Genomic DNA, 26148 nt, shown 5'->3' with positions numbered 1-26148 from the left:
CATTTTAAGTTTTTGTCTTTTCCTCCCCCATTAAAAATTATACAAATAACACATGTTCATAGTAGAGTATTTAGAAAATCAAGATGAGCAAATTGTTAAAAAGAAAGAGAGGACGGGAGTTCAGAAGGCAAGATATGAAGACAGTGAGAAAATATTAAAGCTGGGGGAAAAAAAAGACACATTATCTTGAAAGGACTGAAAACTTTGAAAATAATAAGTAAATAAATGCCAACTGATTATTCTCTATCCATCAAAAATACTTCTCAGTGGTAAAAGACATGCATACTCATTTTGACAAAGAAGTTCTTTGTTGATCCTGCTAGACAAGACAAGAATGCTACATAAAAGATGCAGGCCTGGAGTGATGGCTCATACCTGTAATACAAGCACTCAGGAGACTGAGGCAAAAGCATCACAAGTTTGAGGACAGCCTAAGCTGCAGAGTAAGTTCCAGGGCTACATAGTGAGACTCTGTTTCTAAAAAAAAAATGTAAGTATAAGAAAGGAATATAAAACTGTCCTTATTCACAAATGATGATTATGCCCATGGAAAGTTTTTTTTTAAGCTAGGTAAATACTTAAAATTAATAAATGAACTTAGTAAGAACATAAGGTGAATATACAGATCACTGGCTCTACAGAGAAACAGTGAATGCTGCAAACGTTTGGGCTTTTACTATCTGGTGTTACCACAGGAAGAAGGGTGGGAGGTGCTCATCTACATAAGTACCAATTGCACATACATAACTCTTGAATATTGGTAACTGATCAGATCTCCCTATTTAAATAAATTTTAAAGATAGAAATTTTGGCCAGGAATCAAGAATAAAACTATTTCACCCTTAAAGAAATAATTGTTACCATTTGAAGTAAGTACACTATGAATATTTTTCACAAGTAGTTACACTATTGATATAAAATTGTGTCTAACATGAAGTATGTATAACTTTCCCTTATCAACCATTTGAACCTCTCTAAAATAAAAACAAACATGTGTTTCCTTTTAAAAATAGAAAATATTTCATGGATGTGGTGGTGAACACTTGTAATCCATCTACTTGGGAATGAGAGGTAGGAGGATCAAGGTTGGAGGCCAGGCAGGCAAAAGTCCAAGAGCCTTTTGGAAAACAAAAAAGCAAAAAGGGCTGGGGCTGTAGTTCAAGTGATAGAGGACTTGCCAATGAAGCACGAAGCCCCAAATTCAAACAGTAGTTGCCTGGTGCTGATGGCTCACACCTGTAATCCTAGCTACTCAGGAGGCAGAGATCAGGAGGATCGAGGTTCAAAGCCAGCCCGGGCAAATAGTTCACGAGACCTATCTCAAAAAAGCCCTTCACAAAAGTAGGGCTAGTGGAGTGGCTTAAGATGAAAATCCTGAGTTCAAGTCCCAGTACCGCAAAAAAAAAAAAAAAAAAGCCAGCAACAAGTTATTAAAAAGTAAATAATATTTGGGAGTGGGCTGTAGATCAAGGGTAAAGCTGAATGGGTGCGAGGCCCTAGATTCAAAAATAATCAAAAATATATAATATGCATGGAGTTTTACCTTTAAAAAAGATGGAACAAGAAAAAAGAAAGACAGGTTACCCCAAAGTCCTATCACCTGGAGAGAACAATTATTAATTCTTTGGAATAGTTCCTGGGGGTCATGCCCATGGGTTCACACACACACACACATCAAAATGTTTGTTTTTAAGTTGAGAAACTGTAGGACGTAGAAGAGGTGTATAACTTGGTGGTGACGGTGTCTGGGAGTCAGGGATGCTGCTGTTACAAGAAGGTGTCTGCTGGGACCCCAGGATACTGTACCAGCCTCCAAAACACTAACTTCTGCTTTTAGTTTTTTGTTCCCTCATCAGAGAAGAAGAATTTGGCTCACTGCACAGATAGAGTTCTGCTCTGTCCTGGCCCTTTGGAGCCTGGTTTCGCTAATAAAATCCTAATGAGTCACTCTTCTGGGCTCTGGCTGCCCCGAGGGCCTTTCATTTCTCAAAGCTGTTTGCTCCAAAAACCTATCAGTGCAGCTAATTAGAAGTTAATAGAGCTGGATCTGGTGGTTCATGGCTGTAATCCTTGCTACTCAGGAGACAGAGATCAGGAGGATCATGGTTTGAAGCCAGCCCCAGGCAAATAGTTCCAGACACTATCTTGAAAAAAACCCTTCACAGAGAAAAAGGCTGCTGGAGTGGCTCAGGTGGTAAGAGAATGCCTGGCTAACAAGTGTGAGGCCCTGCGTTCAAACCTCAGTGCTGCCAAAAAAATAAAAGAAAGAAAGAAATTAATAGAGCATTTTCTTTCAGCTGCAGAACCTCCCCAGTTAGATGACTTGTACTTCTACAAACCTTATTGTCAAATGACATTTGAGCACAGAAAGGCTCCTTTCCCTGGAGCCTTCCTGTGACCAAGGTGTGTTTTTGTTAGTCCTGTCAGTGCTGAGCTCTTCCATTTTAGGTGGGTGTTTGGCACCTGCATGTTCAGGTGCTGAGCCCAAGGAGTATGTGTTCCACTTACTTTTCAGACTCACACACCAAAGACTTGTTACCCACATAACAAGTGTCATATCTATACAGATAAATATTGAGCCCCATACTTTTTTTTTGCAGGACTGAATTTTTATTTCCGGACTTCACATTTGCAAAGCAGGTGCTCTACCACTTGAGTCATGGTTCCAGTCCATTTTGCTCTGGTTATTTTTTGAAGATGGAGTCTTGTGAACTATTTATGTTGGCTGGCTTTGAACCACGACCCTCCCAATCTCAGTCTCCCAAGTAGCTAGGATTACAGGCATCAGCCACTGTGCCTGACTGGAGCCCCTCACTTTGTGCTAGATGTTTTACTTGGCCCTAGAGCCACTACAGTGAGTGAGATATGAATCCCTAACTTCATGGAACTCATGTTTTGTGGGAAGTACTCATGGAGACTGGTCTTCATGGTAACACATGGTGGCTGAATTAGTGATGGATTTCTAGAGGAGCACAACCCATAGGATACATCTGTCTGTCTGCCTCTTTCTCTCCTTTTCTCTCTTTACATACATAAAAATATGTATATTTACATATCTATAATTGTGAAGGGGGGTTTATTAGATTGGCTTACAAGACTGGAGGCTGTATAGCTCAATACACTAGAGATCCAGATAACCCAGAAGCTGCTCAGTCCAAGAAGCCAGAAGCCTCAGAACAAGGGGGACCAATGATGCAGCCCCAGTCCAAGGCTGAAGGCCTGGAGGCAGCTCCCTGGAAAGTCGCTGGAGTGAGTCAGGTTGACAGGCTGAAGAAGCTGGAGTCTGTGGTTCACTGTCAGTAACAGCACAAGTAGACACACTTGCTCAGGAAGAATGAAGCTCCATGCTCTGGCTGGCATTTTCCTTTTCCCAGTTTTATTCCATTGGGGCCCCTAGCCTATTGGATGGTGTGCCCACAATCAGGGTGAGACTTTCTCCCTCAGTCACTGTCCTGCTTGTCAATGGTCTCTGGAAACACCATCACAGACACACCCAGACATGTGCTGTACTAATCTCCTAGGTATCTCTCAGTCCAATCAAGTTGACCATCAATATGAACCACACATCACAGTAGCTCTACACAGGGTACTATGGGAGCAGTGCTGGAGAGGTTTCTAATAACCCTGAACTTGAGAAGTTTATCGAGAAATTTTTTTTTTTCCGGTACTAGGGCTTGAACTCAGGGCCTACACCTTAAGCCACTCCACCATCCCCTTTTTTGTGATGGGTGTTTTTGAGATAGGGTCTCCCAAACTCTTTTCCAGGGCTGGCTTCAAACCAAGATCCTTCTGAACTCTGCCTCCAGAGTAGCTAGGATTACAGGTGTGAGCCACCAGCACCTGGCTGCTGAGAGATATTTAAACAGAATCCCCAAGGACTTAAAAATTTGCAGTCTACTGACTTTCCTATGATGTCTGCAATTAGGAGTGTCTTTATGTGCTCACTGGATAATTAATAAAATAGAGGTTTGGAAGCAAGTCCTTCCTCACTTGTTTTTTTCAGAACTAATGTTTAAAATCTATGTGTATTAAGTGCTTTTCCTTGCCCATTGCTATATTATACTCTCTGGGAAGGAGCAAGAAAGCAGGTAAAGGAGGAATAAAAGATGTAAAACTAGGTCTCCAAAAGTTCGCAGATTAGCCAGGGAGAACAGATTTATCTTGCTAAAGCAGAAAAATTGAAATAGTCAATAAGTAGATGTGATGTGGGTGTGTCCCTGTCACCAGTCTTTTTACTTCTTCTCAGGAGAAATATTACCCAGCCTCACCAAGGAGTTTGATTTGGGTACAGACATGGGACCAGGCTTCCTGAGCCCACTGGAAATACTTCTCTTCTTCCTTGTCCAGTTTGTTGCATGAGCACATTTATTATGTCTGTGGTTTCAGGGAGGGTTCTAGGAATTCCAGGACATATCAGTTCTGAAACACTTTTCTTTTCTTTTCTCATCTAGGACATTTCCTTTTCCCATCCCTGGTATTCTCACTGATGAATAAACAGGTAAATTAAATCTTCCTTTGATATTAACTCTGTGTTTGGGGTTCTTCTTAACTTTTTTTAGGCAACTTTCAACCTAGTCAGAGAAAAACATTTAGAACACTCACACACCTGTTAGTGAGAATGTAAATTAGTTCAGCCATTAAGGTTCCTCAAAAAAATTAGAAATGATGGTCAGCAATCTCATTGCGTTATACCTTTGGATATACATCCAAAGGAAATATCAGCATATCAGAGAGATGTCTTCATTCCTGTGTTCATTGCAGCATTATTCACAATAGCTAAGGGGGCTGGAGGTATGGCTAAATTGATAGAGCACTACTTAACAAGCACAAGGCCCTGAGTTCAAACCCTTGTGCCGCCAAAATTCTTTAAAAAATTTTTTTTATCACAATAGCTAAGGTAGTGAAACAATGCAAGCATTGATGATGACCAGATAAATGAATGTCCTGTAAATTTACAATGGAATACTATTTGTCATTTGTAACAATTTGGATGGACCTGGAGAATATTCTGCTAAGTGCAGTAAGCCAGGCACTGAAAAGAAATGCTGCATAATCTCACTTGTCTGTAAATCTGTGAACATTGACCTTGTAGAGCAGAGGGTTGGTTACTAGGAGCTAGGGGCAGGGGTGGGTTGGGTAGAACGGGGGAAATGTTGGTCAAAAAACACAACATTTCAGTTAGACAGGAGGAATAAATTCAAGAGACTTACTGTGCAGTAAGTCTGCAGTTAATAAAATGTGTTGCATGATAAAGCAAAAGCACACTTGGGAGGTATGAGGATAGGTAAGACACCCAAAAAACTAGATAGCATTTGTTGCCTTCAATGCAAAGAAACTAATGTAGATACTTTAAAGCGACAGAGGCCAATAGGAGAAGGGAACCAGAAACTAGAGAAAAGGTTAGTTGGAGAAGAATTAATTTAGAAGGTAATACACATGCACAGGAAAGCAATGCAAGTCAACTCCCTGTATAGCTATCCTTATCTCAACTAGGAAAAACCCTTGGTCCTTCCTATTTTGCTTATACTTTCTCTTCAACAAGATTAGAGATAAGGGCAAAATAGTTTCTGCCTGGTAGCAAGGGGGTAGGGCGGGAGAGGGAGGGGAGGGGGGGATAAGGGAGGGGGGGAAGGGGAAGAAATGACCCAAACATTGTATGCACATATAAATAATAAAATAAAATGTGTTGTGGTTTTGAAAATTGCCAAGAGAGTAGATCTTAAAAGTTCTCACAACAAATATAAATGTGAGAGGTAGATATATTAATTGGCTTAATTTATCCATTTCCAACGTATACATATATCAAGGCACATTATATACTATAAATACATAACTTTTATTTTTCAGCTATACTTTAATTAAGCTGTAAATTAAAAAAAAGGAATGAAAAAGGAAGACATTGGGCTGGAGGCATGACTCAAGTGGTAGAGTGCCTGCCTACTTAGTGCAAAATCTTGAGTTTAAACTGCAGTGTCGAAAAAAAAAAATCGAGACATTGAATTCCCTCTCTGGCATATTGTAAACCCTTTAGAAACTCAACTAGATCATAAAGTCACTGGAACGGTGTCTTACAGTTTTTCTGTACCTAACACAGTGCTAAGCACATTATGAAGGCTTAATATATTTTTCTTGGTTTATTATTCTACCAAAAACTAAGCTTACACTGGACTTGGTGCTCCACACCCATAATTCCAGCTACTGGGGAGGCAGAAGCAGGAGGATCCTGAGATCCTATCTCAAAAACAAAATACAAATGAAAGGACTGGGGGTGCAGCTGAAGTAGTACAGCCCTTGCCTAGCATGTGTGAGCTCTGGGTTCAATCCCCAATACTGTCAAATATAGATATATGTGTGTGTCTTATATTTATATATATATAAGCATACATATTTATATATATATTTATAACATTTATATATACATATATACAAATATATATATGTATATATAAACATATGTATGTATATATATATAAATATGTGTATGTATATGTATAGATATAGATAGATAGATGAATAGAGAGAGAAAGAGAGAGAGAGAGAGAAACCATGATCTTCCTGATCACTTCTTGAGTGGCTGGGATTGCAGTGTGAACCTCTGTGCCAGGCCCTGTTCTAGAAAAATTTGAAGACATGAAAAATTACCTTCAACTCAAAATGACTTGAGGTCAATGGATAGATTTCCTTTTGGAGTACTAGCTACAGAAATCTGTTTTCAGGGCTATGTGGCATCACTATGCAGTTCCAGCCTCAGGCCCTTAAAGGTCATGGGTTCTGGTCCATCAAGCCCTGGAGACAGGCAAATAAGAAGACAAGGTCTCATTTCATTCATCAGGTGGCCCAATGGTAGACCAAATGGTGAGAACCATCCACAAATACTGTGAAAACACAGGAAATAAGGCTGATTTTCCTGAACTCTTTCATGTTTCTTTTCATATAAGGGTCATTTCTGCTGGGCTCCCATAACACGTGTTTTGTTTTTCCAGTACACGGTCTCAAGTAGCTGTTTACAGACCTGCGTTCTCCTATCTGTCATAATAAAAGTCCCTTAAAGGTAAGGGAAAGCATTAAAAATTCACTGAGTTCACTACTTTTTCAGATAAAAATAAACATAAGAAACTGTATTATTGGTAGTTAAACCATTAACAACTTTTGTTTAAAAGTTTAAAACAAAAAGCAAGAGAGCTGTATAGAAGAAAAATCACTCTTATCTTGAAGCCAGAGAAATACTATAATATTTGGTTATATTTTGCGATTTCTTCTGAACGCTCAGGGAAAGTCAGGGTTAGAGGAGAATGGGTGCATGTGTGGGGGTGAGGGTGGTAACTTTTTCTTGCTGTTAGTGGTTTGATCAGAATAATTTTAGTAACTGAAAGCAGGATCAGTACTTCTTTACTAAGTGAAAAAAACCACATTGGATCTTTCCCCCCACATTTTATTAGTGCATATAAATTGTGCAATCACATTGGATGTTTTTCCAGACAAAATCTCACTGTAGCCTAGGTTGTCCATCCTCCTGCCTTAGCCTCCCAACTGCTGGGAATACAGATGGTGCCACTATGTCCAACTCCCCACATTGGAGCTTAATTATAGAATTAACCACTATTAGAAGAAATAGAGAAAGTATGCAGGGAGACTGTGGCTGCTGTCAGGCTGAGAGGCAGTAGTCCTGTGCCTTCAGGATTCTAAGCTGATACCATTGGAGTTGATTTTTAGCTAAGAGTGTCTGCAGCTGATACTGTGAGACTCTTACATTTTAGTTCACTTGGGTGTACTGCAGGGTTTCTGTTTTTCATTTATCCTCAAATGACAGAAAATAGAAATCCTGATGAGAATGAAGGTGGAATTGGGGGGGAGGGTTGATAATTTTCAAGAGAAAATCACAAGTATTCAGGAAATATTTATTTAAAAGAAAGTATAGTTGCATTTGTACAATACAAATAAGGTGCTGTTCAAATTTAAGAGGTAAAAGGGAGGTTTATCTAAAGAAGTGATAAAGCTAGTCACCACTTAGCAAAAGTCTCTGAGCTAATGGATCTTTGAACAACAGCTTACTAACTATTTTGAAAACAATCTAGTCAATTCCCTTATGTAATGACCCTGTGAGGATGAGGGATCTTTTAAAAATGTTTAGGTAATAAAATGTATGATAGGTTTTTAAAAATCTGGAGCTAATTATAACGTTGCTACTGAAGAAGTCTCTCAGACGCAATAAAAGAGTCACATAACGTGTATTTAATATACATAAAGAATTCAGGCTAAAAAGCCATTTTGTAATGAAATCTCTACCCTGATTATCCATTAATTAGTTAAAATGACTTTTATCATTATCTGAGGGCTAAAGAATTTGTAACCAGTTCCACTAGTATGAACGGCATTATTAGTAAAAAAAAAAAAAAAAAAATCTATCCTTATCATAGACTAAGGATCTGATTCAGGCATGGAAATCAAATGTAATTACAATGCTTAGTTTAAATGTTACGTTAAAACCATCCCTTCAACTTGAATCCAGATTTAATTAGTTGATTAATTAATAAATTATAATGAGGACTTTCTGACTTGGCTAACTAACTGAAAAGTGACATGGTTTGAAAGGTCCAGATTCCATAGCAGAAAGTCGAATGTCTTCAAAGCTAGGGAGCATAGCATTGTCTTTCCTGTGCATAAGCATGAGAAAGAACTTTCATGGATAATCCACTGAATAACAGGCTCTGGAAGCTTTGTTCTCCCTCCACCTCTACTGGTTGCCTCTCTGTTTTCTCACCTTCATTCTTCACCACAATGGTGGTAGCTACATTGCTGGAGTCATTAGAGTTATTCTCTTAAGAAAAGGGAAAAAAGGTAGTGTATATCTGTGTGTGTCAGGTATGCTGGGTAGATTATGAGACAGACAGGCTTAGTCTAAAGCAAAACTACTTGTTATATTTTTGGTTGTGGCTTCTTTCTACATCTTGCCCTATCTCCTGCAATTACCTCTGTCTTCTATTCAAGTAGGCCTTTTGCATTGAGTAGTACCCATTTTTATATACCTGTTGATATGCGAGCCAGTCTTAAAGACCCCTTGGATTCATCTGTGTGCGTACTGGACATGGCAATATTTTCATATCTTTCCTGAGGTGCAAAGCACCAACAATGGTGAATGAGTATCATCAGGTCCTTCTGGAAATTTTTGTTAAGAAAGCCATAAAAGAGAGGGTTTATGCATGTAGAAACCATAGCAACCAAGTGGCAAACTACAAATACCAGATCATGGTGGCAGCCCATCAGCACCTCATGATACCAGTCAAAGATGACATTGAAGATATTCAGAGGCAGCCAGCATGCTCCAAAGGTCACCACGATGGAAATCAACATGGTGTTGATCCTCTTGTTCTCACTGAGCTGGCTCTCCTTTTGCTTCTTTCTGTCTACCTTCCTGTTTCTCTTGCGGAGGCAGATGACAATCTTCAGATAACAGATGAGGATGAAGCCCAGAGGTACAAAGTACTGGAGAATAAACAAGGAGGTGGAGAAGAGGAGCTGGTTCGTTTTGGAGGGCCAGTTCTCGACACAGGCCACCCGGTGGGTGTAGACATCAGTGGGGAGGGAAAGGTTTTGAAAGGGTTCATTGGTGAGGTGATAGGACAGAAACAAGGGAATAGACAACAGAAGGGAAATGAACCAAATGAGTGTGATGCCCCAGTAGGCATGAAATATCCTTGGTTTCCAGCCACGGGGATTCACAATAAGCTGATACCTTTCAATAGCAATTAATACAAGGGAGAATATGGATACAGAGATGGAGACACTCTGCACATAGGAAGTGAGTTTGCACATGGTATTTCCAAATATCCAGTGGTCCATCAAAGTGTAGATGACTGTAAAGGGGATGCACATGACACACACCAATATGTCAGAGAAAGAGAGGTTGGCAATCAGTATGTTGGTTACGTTTTGAGCTTCTCTCTGTTTCTTAAAGATAATGATGATGAGAGACAGGTTTCCAAAAAGGCCCAGGATCAAGACCACAGTATAGGCTACGAGTAGTAAGAGTAAGGCTGCAGAAGGGGGTTGACAGGATTCAAAATAGAAAAATGCAGAGTTGTTGCTCTTTTCACTGGTTTTATTAGATGCTGGCTGGTTTAGAGAAACTTCCATTATGTCAGGATAGTCACAAGAGGTCTTCTAAACTTGCTTGTACTATGTGTGGGTGGATATTCTGGCCATCACTTCTTGCCCAATGAGTAATGAGTGGTTTAATCTTTCCCAATCTCTATCTGTATTTGATGGAAACACATGAATGACTTGAGCATGCTCTTGAGATCCTACAAAGTAAATAGAACCCAGAATATTAATGCAAGTTCTTAACAATAAGAAAGATGTCCCTGAGAAGATGTAAACAAATATCCAGTGGTTATTTGTGTCCCCTTACTCTCTTTCATTTCACAGTATTTTTTAGCCCCATCAGTATAGTCTTTAGAGTTAGTGAGACAGGGAATGTGATAGCATCATTTTAATATGTTGCATAAAGCAGCTCATATTCACATTTCCATTCTGTGCAATTTCTGTTGTTTTAAAAGGGTCATCTGGATACATGCCAACTTACTCCAATAGACCATGAAAGTCATAAGGTAGGGATTATACTGTGGAGGCCAGAGGAGTGTTTTTGGAGTTGGGTTCTGATGTTTGAATGTTGCATCCCCAACAAAATTCATGTCCCAATGCAACAATATTAAGAGGTGGGGCCTTTAGGAGGTTATTAGGCCATATGGACCAACTCTCATGACTAGATTAGTGCCTTATAAATGGGACTGAGGGGGTAAATTCCCCCCATCTGTCCCCTGCCACATGAGGACACAGCATTTGTCTTCTCCAAAGGATACAGTGACAAAACACCATCTTGGAAGAAAAGGGCTGCCCTTATCAGATGACCTCAAACCTGCTGGCACCTTGATTTTTGTCTTTCCACCCCCTGAACTGTGAGAAATAAATTTGCATTGTCTGTATAAAAGAGTGGGCATGCCATGCCTTTTCTTGGCCTCTATTTCTTTATCTGTCAAATGAAATTTAAGAATGGACTCTATTTCATTACTTTGTTATAAGGGCCAATGAAATAATGTCTTTAAAACATTTCATAAATTGTTAAACACCATGGTATTTTGTTATAGCAATACACAGTAACTAAGACAGGTACCAACTGGAGCATCCCTACTTGGTATCCATATGACTGTAATAGCCTCTTGCCCCAAGATGGGGATAAACAATATCTACCTGTCTGAATTGTGAGAATTAAATGAAATCTTACAACTGAGTTGGTCCCTCATTCCCAACATAGAGTAGAGAACAGGCTCTCAGTACATGTATGAGGAATAAAATTGTCAGCTCCTCTGTCTAGAGCTAGTCTGTCATCTTTAATCTGGGGGCTAGAACTACACAACAAAGTTACCATAGACTAGCATATGCCTTTCTCCTCCTTTCACTTCTTCCACTCTCTGGAATGAAGTCATGCTTTCCTCAGGCAATTTTGGGGTTCATTGCTTAGATTCTGGGGGTAAAAGCAAGGAAAACTGTGCCTAGTCAACTACTACCTAGAATTATCTTTATTTGGAAACCATTCCTCCAATTCTTCCTTCTAGATCTCTTCTTTTTCTAACTTCCAGAGGAAAGGGAGGCCCTGGTCCCATAGCTGAGCATAGTTTAGGGTAGTCGTAATTCAATGAGATTATTCATATCAGGATACAAGACAGGCATGTTGAGTTTCCTGACATTCTAAGTGCTGAGATTTCTGGCTGAAGAGGGTATGTGGAAAGAGGGACAGGGGTGTGGGTGGGGAGGGGAACATCAAGCAACCAGCGCCTCATCTTGCTTTATTCTTTTCAAATCTGAAGGAAGCAAAATAAATAACATTGATAAAGGAAACTGAGCAATAGGTATGAAAAAGAATGAACTTCTATTTGCTGTTGAAATTACTTTGGCCCTCTCTCACATTCTCCCTGAGTTCAAAGGCTTAGCAGATTGTTATTGGAAAGAAATCACTTCAAGAATGCTTGTGTCTGTAACACTTTCAACATCAAACACCACAATCAAGAACACCATAAAAATACCGCAGATGAATAGAACTGTTGATAAAGACAGTATTTTTTATAAAGAAGGACTCAAGGGACTTGTCTGTAGCTCAGATGGAATGTGGTGTTTATAAACAATGGTATTTGAAATCAAGGTTTAGGGCTGGGATGATTCAGGGGTTCAACAGACCTAGAATTCACAGATACTGGCTGAAGAGACATTTCAGATAGATTAAAGATTTTTATGCTATTGATAGACTAGGGCTATAAATGAGAAATAGAAAGGTTCGATTGCTAATTAGAGGTGTTCTACCAAACTTCACTTGGAGGTGGAAAGGAATGGAAGGAAAGGTGATAACTACATGAGGTATGGTTTTAACATGAGCACTGTTAACTGCTCTTGTTAACTAGCTGTTAAGTGTTGGGCAAACCACGCTTTCTCTTGGCCTCAATTTCTATACTTGTAAATGAAATTTTAAAATGGCCTCTCTATTTCACAGCCCAATAATATATTGGCTTTAAAACACTTTATAAATTGTTTTAAAAAAAACTGTGCAGGTTCAAGTACTCATTGTTGAATGTGTCAGTCATTTCCATCCTCCAGAATTGCTGAGTGCTCTTAGATATGCTGTATCATTAGTTTCTCCAACATCAACTTGGTTGGGAACAAGTAGAAATGTTATAGTTCCATCTCATAAAGAAGATAAAGTCATGAAAGGCTCAAGAGCTTGGCTGAGGTCAAAGAAAACCAGCAAAGTTGTGTGTGTGTGTGTGTGTGTTGTGTGTGTGTGTGTGTGGTGGGGTGTGTGTGGTGTGGGGTGTGTGTGGTGTGGGGTGTGTGTGGTGTGGGGTGTGTGTGTGTGTTTCTAGCTCTTATTGTCTATAAGAAAGAAAAGTTTCCTGGGAATCCTGTGAAGATAGGTCTGAATAAGTTTTCTCTTTACATATGTGAAACTTGATTTAAGTTTGCAGATTCCTAGTAAATTGGCAATAGAGATGAGGATAAACACTGGGAGACTTTGTGTTGCTCATTCTTATTGATCTGGGCTGTCCTCATTATAGATGGGGATTACTCAACAACCTGCAATAGCAGGCCTGAAAGTGGGTGGAAGGCCCTTCTACTCTCATGTATGTGAAGTAAAAATTGCTCCCCAGTCTGTAAATTCCTGTAGGAGATTAGAGCTCAGAAAAACACAAAGAAGGTTGGATGGGCTTCATCTAGGAGGGACTTTAAGAGGAGTATAGAAGTGACATTACCCAGGGCCCTCTACACAATACAGAGAAGATAAATAGGAAAATTTCCAAATACGGACTTTAAATTGTAATGTGGGATTTACACTTTACACAATTGGTAACCATTAAGTTAAAGCATTTAAATCCTGCCTATCTGGAAGCAAAGTAATGCTAAGCCATGATTCATAAAAAAAATTCTTGGGATACATTTGTACTTTAGGAAAGTTCATCTTTGGTTTGCTTAGTTGGAAATAATCCAGGGATGTGAGATCTGAAATTAACAAGTGTCATTTTTCTCAAAAATGTGCCTGGTGCATGGCAGAGGTAGATAATCATCAATGTTCAACCTGATTCTAGGTAGCTTGTGAGGCTCCTACCTTGAACTGGTTCTGTTTATGGCTAGTAATGCAAAAGTGCAGCCTTACATGAAGATGAGCAAAATTAAGAGCATTCTTTATTCCATTAAAACCTCTGTGGGGATATCAATTTCTGTATTTGAATGTCTTTTTGTTAGGGTCATTCTTTTTGTTCCTAAAGTTCTATTTTGGGATGCAGTGTGGGAGTGTGGAGGTAGACCTTGTATTGCACCTTGATCTGTGTTTTATCCTTACTATTTATTGTCTTCCTCTCTGTCCATCTGTCATTCTCTACCTTGTTTTCCCTTTCATTCTCTTCCCTGTTTTCCCCCTTCCTCTTAATTGTACATACACAGAATAATTAAAGCATATTTTAGATTATTTAGAGTTATGATATTTTGGTCTGAAAGAGACTTTTTCTAATACACTCCTCATTTACAGATGTTACTACAGGCCAAGTGCAAGTCTTGTGGCTTTTGGTTCAATATTCTTTCTACTATTTTTTTTTTTTTGCTGCCTCCTGCTTTATATTTCTAAAATAAATTTCTGTGCTTCCTATTCTTAATTTTAAAAACAAGTGAACAGAACATTTTCTATTTTTTACGTTAATTTTTTTTCATTATGTTACTTCAGAAAGTCCATGCCTTTGGGCAAAATGAAGTCCTACACATGCCTTACCCACTAAGTTTGCAAGGGGCCCAAAAAAAAAGGCAGGAAAACACTGCGAACACCCCCTCTCTCCACCGCACTGAGAACTCTCTTTCCCTTTCCTTAAATCTTTAGGAATACAGATTCTATGGCTGTGCCGATTCTAATAATCAGCTCATATTTGATTAGGGCTTAAGATTTTCATAGTTCTGTTCCATTCACTAGTTAATTCATCAAGATGTGATGTGCTGATAAGTGGACTATCTTGCTTGATCACTATAGCAATTCTGTACTCTAGACAGGAATGATACTTTAATTCTGATTTTAAAAACACAGAATCTAAGATACAATGATTTGTTCATGGTTGCATAGTTAGTAGCTGAGTCAAAAATAAGAGTTCTACTTTCTAACCCACATACAAAAGTGTGTTTCTAGTATATTTGGTTATTTCACTTAAAAATAATATATCAAACTTATCATTCCTGTTGCATGAAAACAAACAGAACTGAATCTCTATAAAGACACATCTGAGAAAAGAAGTACTACAATAAATAATAAATAACCACAAAAAGCATGAAGAAACAAAAGGCTACTCTGTCTGTCTTATTGAAATGTATAAACAATGTGGTTATCTAACACTAAGAAGTCTCATTTTCCTATTTAAGTATTCACTCATTACCAAAAATCAAATTTCAAGTATATCTACTGCAGAAGGGTGGCTGTCTTAAAATCCAAGGGTTACATTTTGACCCATCATCTATTCTTTTATTATGTGTACTTAGATTTTTCTCTGCTGGAAGTAGTTTATGTGTTTTTCCTTAAAATTGAAAACTTCCCAAGCTCATATAAATTGTTAGGGGAAAATATCCACATTTTCTTTTCTGAAAGCTAATCCTAAAGTCAAGCCAACCCAGATTGTCTGAATTGGCTTTAATTTTCTTTGAAGGTTAATGACAGAGCTTACCATTTTAGGATGTTGAGGTTTTTAGTTGTTAGAATAATATTATGTCAAATGCATCAAGGAAGAAGAGCTTAACTCTGCCAATGGAAATTAGTAAACTAGGCTTTCAAACTTTATTTATTAACAGATAACCAAAAATAGTTAAAACCACATTGTGCCAATACTAGCATTTGGCAATTTCTTTTGATGATTTTCCCACAGTGGTGCATTCCAAAGCAGTGGGACTGTTTTTCAGGTCACATAAACAAGAAGACAGTGGGTACAATTAGGTTTGAAAGCATTACAATTCTGATGTTTAATAATCTTCACATATTTTTAAACTGGAATATTCTAACATTTGAAAAACACATTAGCAAGACTTTTTCTTTAGCATTTTAGAAATTTGCTTCCCAGTGTCTTACCTGTTGGAAATTTCCAGATCTATTACTGTTCCTTTCATCTTCTACACGTTTTCTTTCTTCTTTCCCATTCTTATTATTTTGTAAAATTTATGTCTCTGTCAAAGGATGACATGTTAGCCATCTCTCCCCATCCCAACAACATCCCTCCTCACTTGGCTTGCTGATCCACTAAACAATCTGTAGATTCATTTCAGAAGCTGCTTCCTGGAGTTGGAATTATTGCTCAGAGGAGGGAGCTCTGGAATCCAGGAGGGACTGAAGGCCACAGGGGAGCTGGAAGGAGGAGTCAGGAACCTTGCCAGAAATGACAGGAGCTGCAGCTGTTTAAGAGATGTTTTGAAGATGTCACTTTCCATTATCTTGTGGAGATGATAATAAAAGTGCATTTTGAAAATTTGTGGCATTTTCTGGTGTGTATATAAATACATATATTTTTGAAAAATTAGCTTTGCCAATATCAGGCATTTGATTAAAATACTACTGAAAAAATATTAGTAAACATTAATAACTGTTCTCAGGGAATTAACTATTAGCTAAGGAGTGGGTTTTATTCCAGATTTTGTTATAATTTGTGAGATTAACTAAAATGTTTTTCATAATTGGACTTAATCCCAAGTTTCCCAGGGAAGTATTATAAATATACAACTGTTATCTTCCACTTTGAAACTGACATCTGAGCTGCTTATAGGCCATAAATGAAAAGTGGGAACTGAAAAGTCCTTTTCCTGAATCTGAAAAATTATTAGATGAAGGGTTTTTTTTTAATTGTTAAAAAGGATTGAAAAAGTAAGAGTTAGATTAAATAGAAGAAATATTTCCTTGTGGTGAGTGCTTGAAGACACTAAGAAACAAGATTGTAGAATGTTGAGTGTTGTTGAAAGTACTTCTGGCATGAGCTAATGGGTAGACCAACATCATTTTAAAAATATTTCCTAATCCAAGGATTCAATGATGGAGCCCAAAATTTTAGAACTAAGCCCTGAGAATCAATTCTGTTTCTCTACCCAGTACACCAAACTAACCAACAGAAGCTCAAAATTCTTAGGCAGTCATTAGCATTAAAATTGTGTGTCCCTGTGTTTTGTGGAACCCAGTCAGGTGGCTGGCAGGTGGAGTAGGAGGTGGGTTGGGTGGGGGTGTGTACTACACAAGTGGAAGCCAATCTGTTCTTCTTAGGAACGTGGTATGATCAAAGCAGTTCAGTGGCCGATACCTTTGTTTTCCCAGTCACATTTCAGCAGCTTCCCTATTACTTATTTAGCTGTCTGTATTTGAAAATCTAGAATAGCAAACTTTGGAAGATCATAAGGCTTATTGAAAACCAAATACCTTCTCCATAGATGGAGTACTGGCAAAAACTAGCAGTGGCCACAGGTTTGGTGGACTCTAAGAGATCTTCTCCATCACCTGTGATGTTGGTGACGCTGTTGAGCTTTTGGGTTTGGTAGAGTTGGGTTTGGATCAGGATTCTCTCCTGTATTATCTAGGACAGTCATCTTGAACTTCTCTTCTATGCCTTTGATTCCATTCCTAAGAGGTAAAAATTGCCAAATATCTTGCAGGATTTTCTTGAAGGTTAATGATAGGACAGAGTAGGTAGTAAAGTGGTAGTCATTGTTTTTTCTTCAAATTAACTTAAGTAGAAGGATATAACTTGGGATAAGGGCAGAGTTCATTGTTTTCTGTTCCTATATCCCTTCTCAAAGAGTCTAGGATGAGTGTGGGAAATACCATGGTGGTTTTAATTTTAAAGGAGAGGTTAAAGGTCCACTCATCATTTTTCCTTGTGAGATTTTTAATCTGGTTTAATGGATGATGATAGATGAATAAAATGTCTATGTATATTCTCTTTCTCAAGGATAGTGCTTTGACATCAAGGTTGAATGTTCTTAGACTCACCTGCCACATAAGCATGCCTTCAAGAAAGATTAAAAAGAAAAAAGGCACGTTTGAATGGAAAGGCTTATTATTATTATTAATTATTATTATTATTATTGTGGTACTGGAGCTTGAACTCAGGGCCTTCACCTTGAGCCACTCCACCAGCACAATTTTTTGTGATAGGGTTTTTCGAGATAGGGTCTTACGAACTATTTGCCTGGGATGGCTTCGAACTGAGATCCTCCTGATCTCTGTCTCTTGAGTAGCTAGGATTACAGGGGTAAGCCACTGGCTAAGATTGACTATAATGAAGAGTTTATTTCTTTCTAAGTTAAATTGTAGATGTAATTCAATTCTAATGAAATCCTAGTCGGATTATAAAAGAAAAAAGCATACACAAGAACTAATAAGTGAGACTGGCTTTGAAAAATGAGGATAATGTGTAATCAGGATAATGCCAGGTCAAGAACTAGCAGATACATCAATAGAATGGAAAAGACAGAAATAAATCCAAGCATATATAATGTTTTCCTTTTTTTGTTTATAATTTTTATTGATGTAAAATGACTATATGTATTTATTGGGTGGAGTGTGATAATTTGACACATAGACATATTGACATATAGACAATATGTAGTGATTCTATCAGTGTAGTTAGCATTTCCATCTTCTTAGGTAGTTATCATTTCTTTCTATTGGGAAACTCTACTTTTTATATAAGATATGTAATAAGTTGTTGTGAACTAATATCACCCCACTGTACTATAGGACATGAGAATTTTTCCTCTTATGTAACCCTGTTTTGGTACCCATTATCCAACCTCTCTCTATCCTTCCTCCTTTCTTTTTATAAAGTTTTAATCATAGGGAGGGCTATAAGAATTTGTGGGTAAAGAAAGGAATATTTGGCAAATACTGTTAGAACAATTAATTGACTGCTTAGAAAAAAATATTTAGTTCCATCCATACCAGGATGAATTCCAGGCAAAAAAAATTCAGGGTAGGGAAATAAACTCAGTTATTCAGTTCACAATGTAAGTAAAGTCTTACTTCTAGTTGGAGAAGGATTTTCAAAACTTCCTCTAACATAAATGTAACCTCATTAAGGAACTCTTGACTGCTCTACTAATGAGACCATCCTCATTGCTTTATTCTTTACTAGAGAACCCTGTTTTATTTCCTTAATTGCACTTATAGTAACCTGTAACTATGCCTTTTTAAAAGTGTGCTAGTTTGGTCATTGATTGCCTTTCTTACTAAAATGTGAACTCTTTGAAGGCAAGAACTAGGACTTAATTTACTGCTGTATCTTTGGTGTGCCTGCACAATTCCTGACACATAACAAGTCTTCAATGAGTATTTGTTGACTCAGTGAATGAATGAATAAGCTTGAACTTAACAGAAGAAAACACAAGGGCTAAAGGTAATTGAGGTTATTTAGAAGTTTCAAACTTCTGCCTCTATAATACCAATATCAACTAAATTAAGATGCAAAATGGGAGAAATACTTGCAAAAAAAAAAAACCCCATGATGCAAAAGACACAAGAGTGGGGGAAATATTTATAACAAATATGATGCAGAAGACAGTATCTTACTTTATGAAGCATGTATGTGAATTGTCAAGAAAAATACTAAGATCCCAAGAGACAAATAGGCAAATGACATGAACAATTAACAGAAGAGAAAATAGAGTAGACTAATCAATGTCTTTGGAAAAAATGATTTAGCTTTGATAGTACTCAGAGAAATAGAAAACAAAACAGTCGTGAGGTACCACCTTCACTTATCAAATCATGAAACCATGAGAAAACGAAAGTACTTACACTGACAGTGGCAAGCGAGAGGGGTAGTAGACATGTTAATGGTGAAAGTATAGGGTAGAATACCTTATGTGAAAAAGCAGAGTACAAATATTGGTTCCTGTAGTTCTAGTTGTAAAAATCTCCTCTAAGGAAATATTAGGGCATTCAGGAGAAGATTATTACATAAAAATATTCAGTGCAGTGGGGTTTTTTTGTAGTAAAAAAAGTAAAATATCAACCCTTAGCCCTTCAATAGGAGGAGAAAAGCTAAGCAAATTAGAGAAAACCCCTATGAGTCTCTGAGACCGTTAGGCAGCCTTTGAAATAGTATTTAGAAAAAATATTACATAATATGAGAAACGTTTATGCTATAAAGCTAAGTGAAAAAAATCACAATATAAAATCCTGGAAGCAGTATGATCTCAAATATTCAAAATCAAGTACAGAATAAGGGAAACATACCGACCTAATGGTTTATTTCAAGGGTAAAAATTAGGGATGATTTTTATACCTTATACTGTTTTGTAGTTTTCTGTATTTCTCTAGGTTTTCTATTGAGTATGAATTAGGTTCACAATTGAAAAAACAAGTTTGTTTGTTTGTTCGCAGTACTGGGGTTTGATAGGCCACTCCACCAGCCCATTTTTGAGATAGAGTCTCGAGAACTATTTGCCTGGGTTGGCTTTGAACCACAATCCTCCTAATCTCTGCCTCCTGAGTAGCTAAGAGTACAGCCACTGGCAACAAGCAAAAACCAAATTTTTTTAGCATGTGATGTTGGAAGTGTTCTCTGTGCTGTGCTTGTTGGTAATAAAATTTATTGGAGATTAGGGTTTTGTTTGCCTCAAGTTAAAATTCACTGCTTTAAGTAAACTTCTAGGCTAATCGCCTCAGACAGCAGACAATATAGCTGATGACATTGTCCGAATAAAGAATGAAACCTCTGACTTCTCCCATCTCTCCAGAGTCCTTGCAGCATTGATATCTGCTTTCATTGTACTGTATGCCCCATTTTTAGTTATAAAACACATTTTGTTGTCTTTAATCCGATCTATTGTGATTTATTTAAATTAAGACATTAGGTGAGTCTCTGAGCCCAGATTTTTACCATATTAGAGAAAATGAAGCTGGAGGAGCAGCTGGAAAAAATATGAGTTCCAGACTCTAAACTCAAAATCTCAGCCATCTGTGTTAAAATTGGTCATTTATGGCAGAAACTTAGAAAAGAAAGTCTTCCTGGTTTGTCATTGCTGTTGTGTTTTCTCAACCTGTCACAGCTGTCTTTACCTTTTAAGAGCTCTTCTGACTTTGTTAATGGCTGCCTCATATACTTTTTACAAGAAAAGCTATTATTAAACTGCTTGGATTTCTTGTCTCCTTAGATTTCTGTAGACCCTAGATGAAATACTTATTCTCTAAAGCTTAGAATACCACCTTAAGACTTAGGCAAGAGGGACCCCTACCTTGGCTGTTATTCTGAGAGTATCCAGATATCACAATTATTCAAAAAAACAAGTGTCATTTTAGATCCAGCTTCCAGCATCACTGTGCAAAGCCAAATCCATTGTGGTGACCAATGCCATTGAGGCTCCAGATGCACATCTCTTCATCTCTTGCTCCGTGTCCTTGAGAGAAAAGGTGGTTATGTGTGTTAGGAAGGATATGGGATATTGGTGCTGGTAGGGACACCTTGCCTTAGAACATGTGGATCATCTGGGTGGCAGAAATTCCTAGGTGAGGAACAGATTAATTAACTTAGTGCAAATACAATGGATGATCACATAATGAAGTATCATTTCCTGATATAGCAAAACATCATTTTCTTATTTCTCTTTGTGTTTCAGTTTGTGGCTGGCTCCAGAGATATGTGTAAATTGTTATGATATTTGTAACAGTGGCTCATGCAGTTGAGGAATATTTGCAATATTTCGTATTATTCTTAAATTTTCTACATGAAGGTCTAGACATTGTTGCCACTGGTAATGGATGAGCCTGGAATCCTAGAATCATGAATTGTTCTATTTTTGTAAAAATATATGATAGGATTTAATCAATTTAAAAAGTTATATAACACTTTAAACTTTGTTATAACTTTACTTAAAATTTGGTGTTTATTAATTATAATTTGTATTTTGCCTTTTAATTTTTACAGATAATTTTGAATATTTTAGAAAAAATGACATGAAAGCAAACATGGAAATAATTTTAAATTCTAATGTTTTATGTCTATTATCCACTTCGATGACATATTGAAATTTTATGCACTTTTTTCTTCTATCAGTGTTTATTTTTTAATCATTGTGGAATGATTAAATCAAGCTTTTTATTATCACCTCACATCCTTGAAATTTTTTTGTGATGAGAACATTGCAAATCTATTTTTTTTCTTTTATTATTCATATGTGCATACAAGGCTTGGTTCATTTCTCCCCCCTGCCCCCACCCCCTCCCTTACCACCCACTCCACCCCCTCCCTCTCCCCCCACCCCCTCAATACCCAGCAGAAGCTATTTTGCCCTTATTTCTAATTTTGTTGTAGAGAGAGTATAAGCAATAACAGGAAGGGACAAGGGTTTTTGCTGGTTGAGATAAGGATAGCTATACAGGGTATTGACTCACATTGATTTCCTGTGCGTGTGTGTTACCTTCTAGGTTAATTCTTTTTGATATAACCTTTTCTCTAGTTCCTGGTCCCCTTTTCCTATTGGCCTCAGTTGCTTTTAAGGTATCTGCTTTAGTTTCTCTGCGTTAAGGGCAACAATTGCTAGCTAGTTTTTTAGGTGTCTTACCTATCCTCACCCCTCCCTTGTGTGCTCTCGCTTTTATCATGTGCTCATAGTCTAATCCCATTGTTGTGTTTGCCCTTGATCTAATGTCCACATATGAGGGAGAACATACGATTTTTGGTCTTTTGGGCCAGGCTAACCTCACTCAGAATGATGTTCTCCAATTCCATCCATTTACCAGCGAATGATAACATTTCGTTCTTCTTCATGGCTGCATAAAATTCCATTGTGTATAAATACCACATTTTCTTAATCCATTCATCAGTGGTGGGGCATCTTGGCTGTTTCCATAACTTGGCTATTGTGAATAGTGCTGCAATAAACATGGGTGTGCAGGTGCCTCTGGAGTAACCTGTGTCACAGTCTTTTGGGTATATCCCCAAGAGTGGTATTGCTGGATCAAATGGTAGATCGATGTCTAGCTTTTTAAGTAGCCTCCAAATTTTTTTCCAGAGTGGTTGTACTAGTCTACATCCCCACCAACAGTGTAAGAGGGTTCCTTTTTCCCCACATCCTCGCCAACACCTGTTGTTGGTGGTATTGCTGATGATGGCTATTCTAACAGGGGTGAGGTGGAATCTTAGCGTGGTTTTAATTTGCATTTCCTTTATTGCTAGAGATGGTGAGCATTTTTTCATGTGTTTTTTGGCCATGCAAATCTATTCTTTTAGCAATTTTCAAGAACACATTATTTTTGGGTATGATAGTGCACACCTGTAATTCCAGCACTTAGGAAGTGGAGGCAGAAGGATCTCAAGTTCAAAGCTAGCCTGGGTTATGTAGTGATACCTTGTCTCAAAACACCAAGAACTGGGGTGGTAGCTCATTGGTAGAGTACTTGACTAGCATGCCCCAAAGTCCTGGGTTCAGCACCTAGTGCCATGGAGAAAAACTTGAACATATCATCATTAAAAATTTAAATAAACTGTTATTCTTAATCCTTTATATCCTTTCTGGCGATATGAGAAAAGCTTGTTAATAACCATGTGATTAGTGATTTTGATGAAATTAAAATAAGAAAGATTAATGGTATAGGATATATTATATTATGAATTGTGGATGTCTATATCTTATTATTTTTCCAGATGTTGCCAACTCATCAATGTTATATCTAGACATGTGCAGTAATATTTACATCCAAGGCTCTTTGATTATTTGTCAACTTATTTAGTTGTATAAAAACCGTAATTTTACACATACTTTAAATTTTTTTGTTTCAGTACATGGATTAAACATTTTATTCAACAGATTGCTTGTTTCATAATTTTTGTATTATTAGAAATATGGTATGGGCTTTTACTTCTACTCTTTGGGAAAAATAGAATGTTTATGGTGTGAATTAGTTGATATTGACTGTATTTGACACATAATTTATAAGAGATGACCTCAAAATAGAATGGGCTTATTTACAAGCAAAAAGAGAATTTAATTCTTTAATGTCAAAGGAAATTAAGAAAACACAAATACTCAAAGCTTTCAGGTTTGTAAGAGACAAATGATTTTCATCTCCATCTGATGAAAGACAGAACTGAAAAGATCTTTGAATGTTACAGTGTGATTAAAAATGCTTAGCTTCTAAAGCAAAGATTAACTCATTGTTTTAAAAAAAAACTTCTGAATGGATTAAAGTAGTGTTTAAGTCCTTTTAGTTTGATAAATGATCAAGGAAAAGAGAATTAAGGGTGTTTCCATACCATAGAAATCTTGATAGGCTCCAGTGTCTGAATGAACTTTAATGAAGCAGGATTATCTTGAAAAGAATTGTGGGTGTGGCTATGCTACAGGGAGCTGTTGGACCCCAACCATCTATGGAAAGGAAGCATGCAGAGAAAGTTGCTCAGTCTCCAGGGAAGGCTTATTTTCCATATTTTCTTCAACAAGAATAATTGGTGAACAATGGATTAGAAAGGTACTCCTAGGGAGTGAAATCAAGACCTATTCAAGAAATATTCTTCCTCCTCATAGTAGGAACCCCTTGCAATCATTTGCTCAGTGAGATTTTAGAACTGTGTCTTCTATCCTTCCCCTTTGCAAGTGGGAGTGTTTCTTGCAATTATCCTGACTCCAGTTCACTTTGTGTATTATATATGTATTGAGATGGATGAAACAAATGACTTCTATTATTTGTTCATAGGTCAAAATGAACATCATATCTGTGGGCTCCACATTTACAGATTAAACCAAGTAAGGATTGAAAGTAATTGGGAAAAATGTGTCTGTACTGAGCATGTACAGGCTTTTTTCTTTGTCAGTATTCCCTACACAATATAATGACTATTTATATGGTGTTAGGTCTTATAATCTCAAGATGATTTAAAGTATACAGGAGAATTGCCTCAGTTACATGCAAATACTACATTGTTCCATATAATGGATGTGAGCATTTCTGAATTTTGGTGTGCTCTAGGAATTCTAGAACCAATATCATATGGATACCAGGGGACTGGTGTATATACTCAGACATAATTTTTTTTTTTTGACAGTACTAGGGTTTGAACTCTGGGTCTCCTCTACCTCTTGAGCCACTCTACCAGGTATTTTTTGTGATGGATTTTTTTTTTTTTTGAAGATAAGGTCTTGAGACCTATTTGACCAGGTTGGCTTCAAACTGTGATCCTCCTGATCTCTGCCTCCTGAGTAGCTAGGATTGCAGGTATGAGCCACCGATGCCTGGCTACACTCAGATATTAGACTTTGAGCTCAAAGTAGTGACTATGTAGGTCTTCAGAGTTGTTTCCTTTGAAAGACATAATGTACATATATGACACAAGATTTATATGTTTTATTTTTATTTATTTATTTATTTTTTGCAGTACTGGAGTTTGAATTCAGTGGCTAAACCTTGAACCACTAAACCAGACCATTTTTGTGATGGGTTTTTTTGAGATAAGATTTCACAAACTATTTGCCTGAGCTGGCTTAGAACCACAATCCTCCTGATCTCTGCCTCCTGAGTAGCTGGGATTACAGGCATGAGCCACCAGTGCCTGACCATAACTATGTTTTTATGTAAGGAGGGATTGGAAACTGAGTGTTTGATGAGAAAGGTGAGTTATTACAGAAGTTTTGTTATTCACAAAATTTGTGCCCCTCCATGCAGGAGAATTTTACTTGAAATGTGAGCAGAAACAACATTTGTCAATTCCCTATGTTACTGGAGTTTTAGGGCAAAAGCCCCAGCTCCAAAAGTCACAACAGACTAAGCTCAGCCACCAACCCTAATACACTAATTAAGGAGACAAACAGTGCTGAAGGACAGAGAAAGGAGAGTTAATCAACCTGACCGCCTCAAGAAGCACAGATAAAAGGGTTCAGCGATCCCAAGTCCACCATTGGGATACTGACATGAGTTTTGGGATTATATAGGGAAGGGGCAAGAATTGTGCATCGATAACCAGTATTGGTCAAACTGTGGTTTGGTTGATCATTATCTCAGGCTTGATCAGGTGAGGCCTTGTCACAATAAGAAAGTTATTGCTGCCTTGGGGATAGAGTTCACTCTTGTCACAAGATGTTTATTGATCAGTCTTGTCATTCATAGAATCCAAGGTGACTGCAGATCAGAGACATTCAGGAAGAAAAAGTTAAAGAAACAAAATAGAGTCAGAGAGGACAAAATAGAGTTATGTAGGTCAGTAATCAGCCTCCTTCACTGGCAGAAGACTCAAGTCTCTTGTGTACTTGGCATGCTTCTTTTCTGCCCCATGATAAGCATTAATATTTTGGGTAATGAATGACCTGTCTGCCTAGGTCCCACAGTAAAGATGTGGATCAATTTTATGGCTGACCCACAGTGAACACAGAGAGAGCAAAGCACAAATGTTCATGATTAAAATCCATTGGGAATTTTGGAGTCATTTATTGTAATCACATAACCTATCCATGACTAATACAACTCTGTTTGCAGTGAAATATCCACAGAGAATAGGAAATTATTTTTTTTTAAAAAGCAGAAAATATTTGAAGAACAATGAAATGGAAGTTCTAGAAATGACAAATAGTTTAATAAAAACGCAGTGAAAGAATCTGACAGAAGAT

General features: G+C 37.6%; 1 protein-coding gene across 1 annotated transcript; it reads right to left on the bottom strand.

Moving 5' to 3' along the window:
• Positions 1-7831: 7831 nt before the first annotated feature.
• On the bottom strand, positions 7832-15890 carry LOC109687905 (neuropeptide Y receptor type 6). Its single transcript, XM_020166028.2, has 2 exons — positions 15641-15890; positions 7832-10301 (listed from the first exon to the last, which is right to left on the bottom strand). The coding sequence occupies exon 2, from the start codon at positions 10132-10134 to the stop codon at positions 9019-9021; it is 1116 nt and encodes a 371-aa protein (XP_020021617.1). The 5' UTR covers positions 10135-10301; positions 15641-15890; the 3' UTR covers positions 7832-9018.
• Between the last annotated feature and the right edge of the window lie 10258 nt (positions 15891-26148).

This window comes from Castor canadensis, chromosome 16 (assembly GCF_047511655.1).
Source record: "Castor canadensis chromosome 16, mCasCan1.hap1v2, whole genome shotgun sequence".
Lineage (NCBI taxonomy): Eukaryota > Metazoa > Chordata > Mammalia > Rodentia > Castoridae > Castor > Castor canadensis.
Note: the sequence above shows the minus strand (reverse complement) of the source record. Positions and strands in the feature narration are given on the sequence as shown.

Bases quoted from the DNA above. Each gene is read 5' to 3' on its own strand.
- LOC109687905 (XM_020166028.2), bottom strand. From the start codon at position 10,134: ATGGAAGTTTCTCTAAACCAGCCAGCATCTAATAAAACCAGTGAAAAG.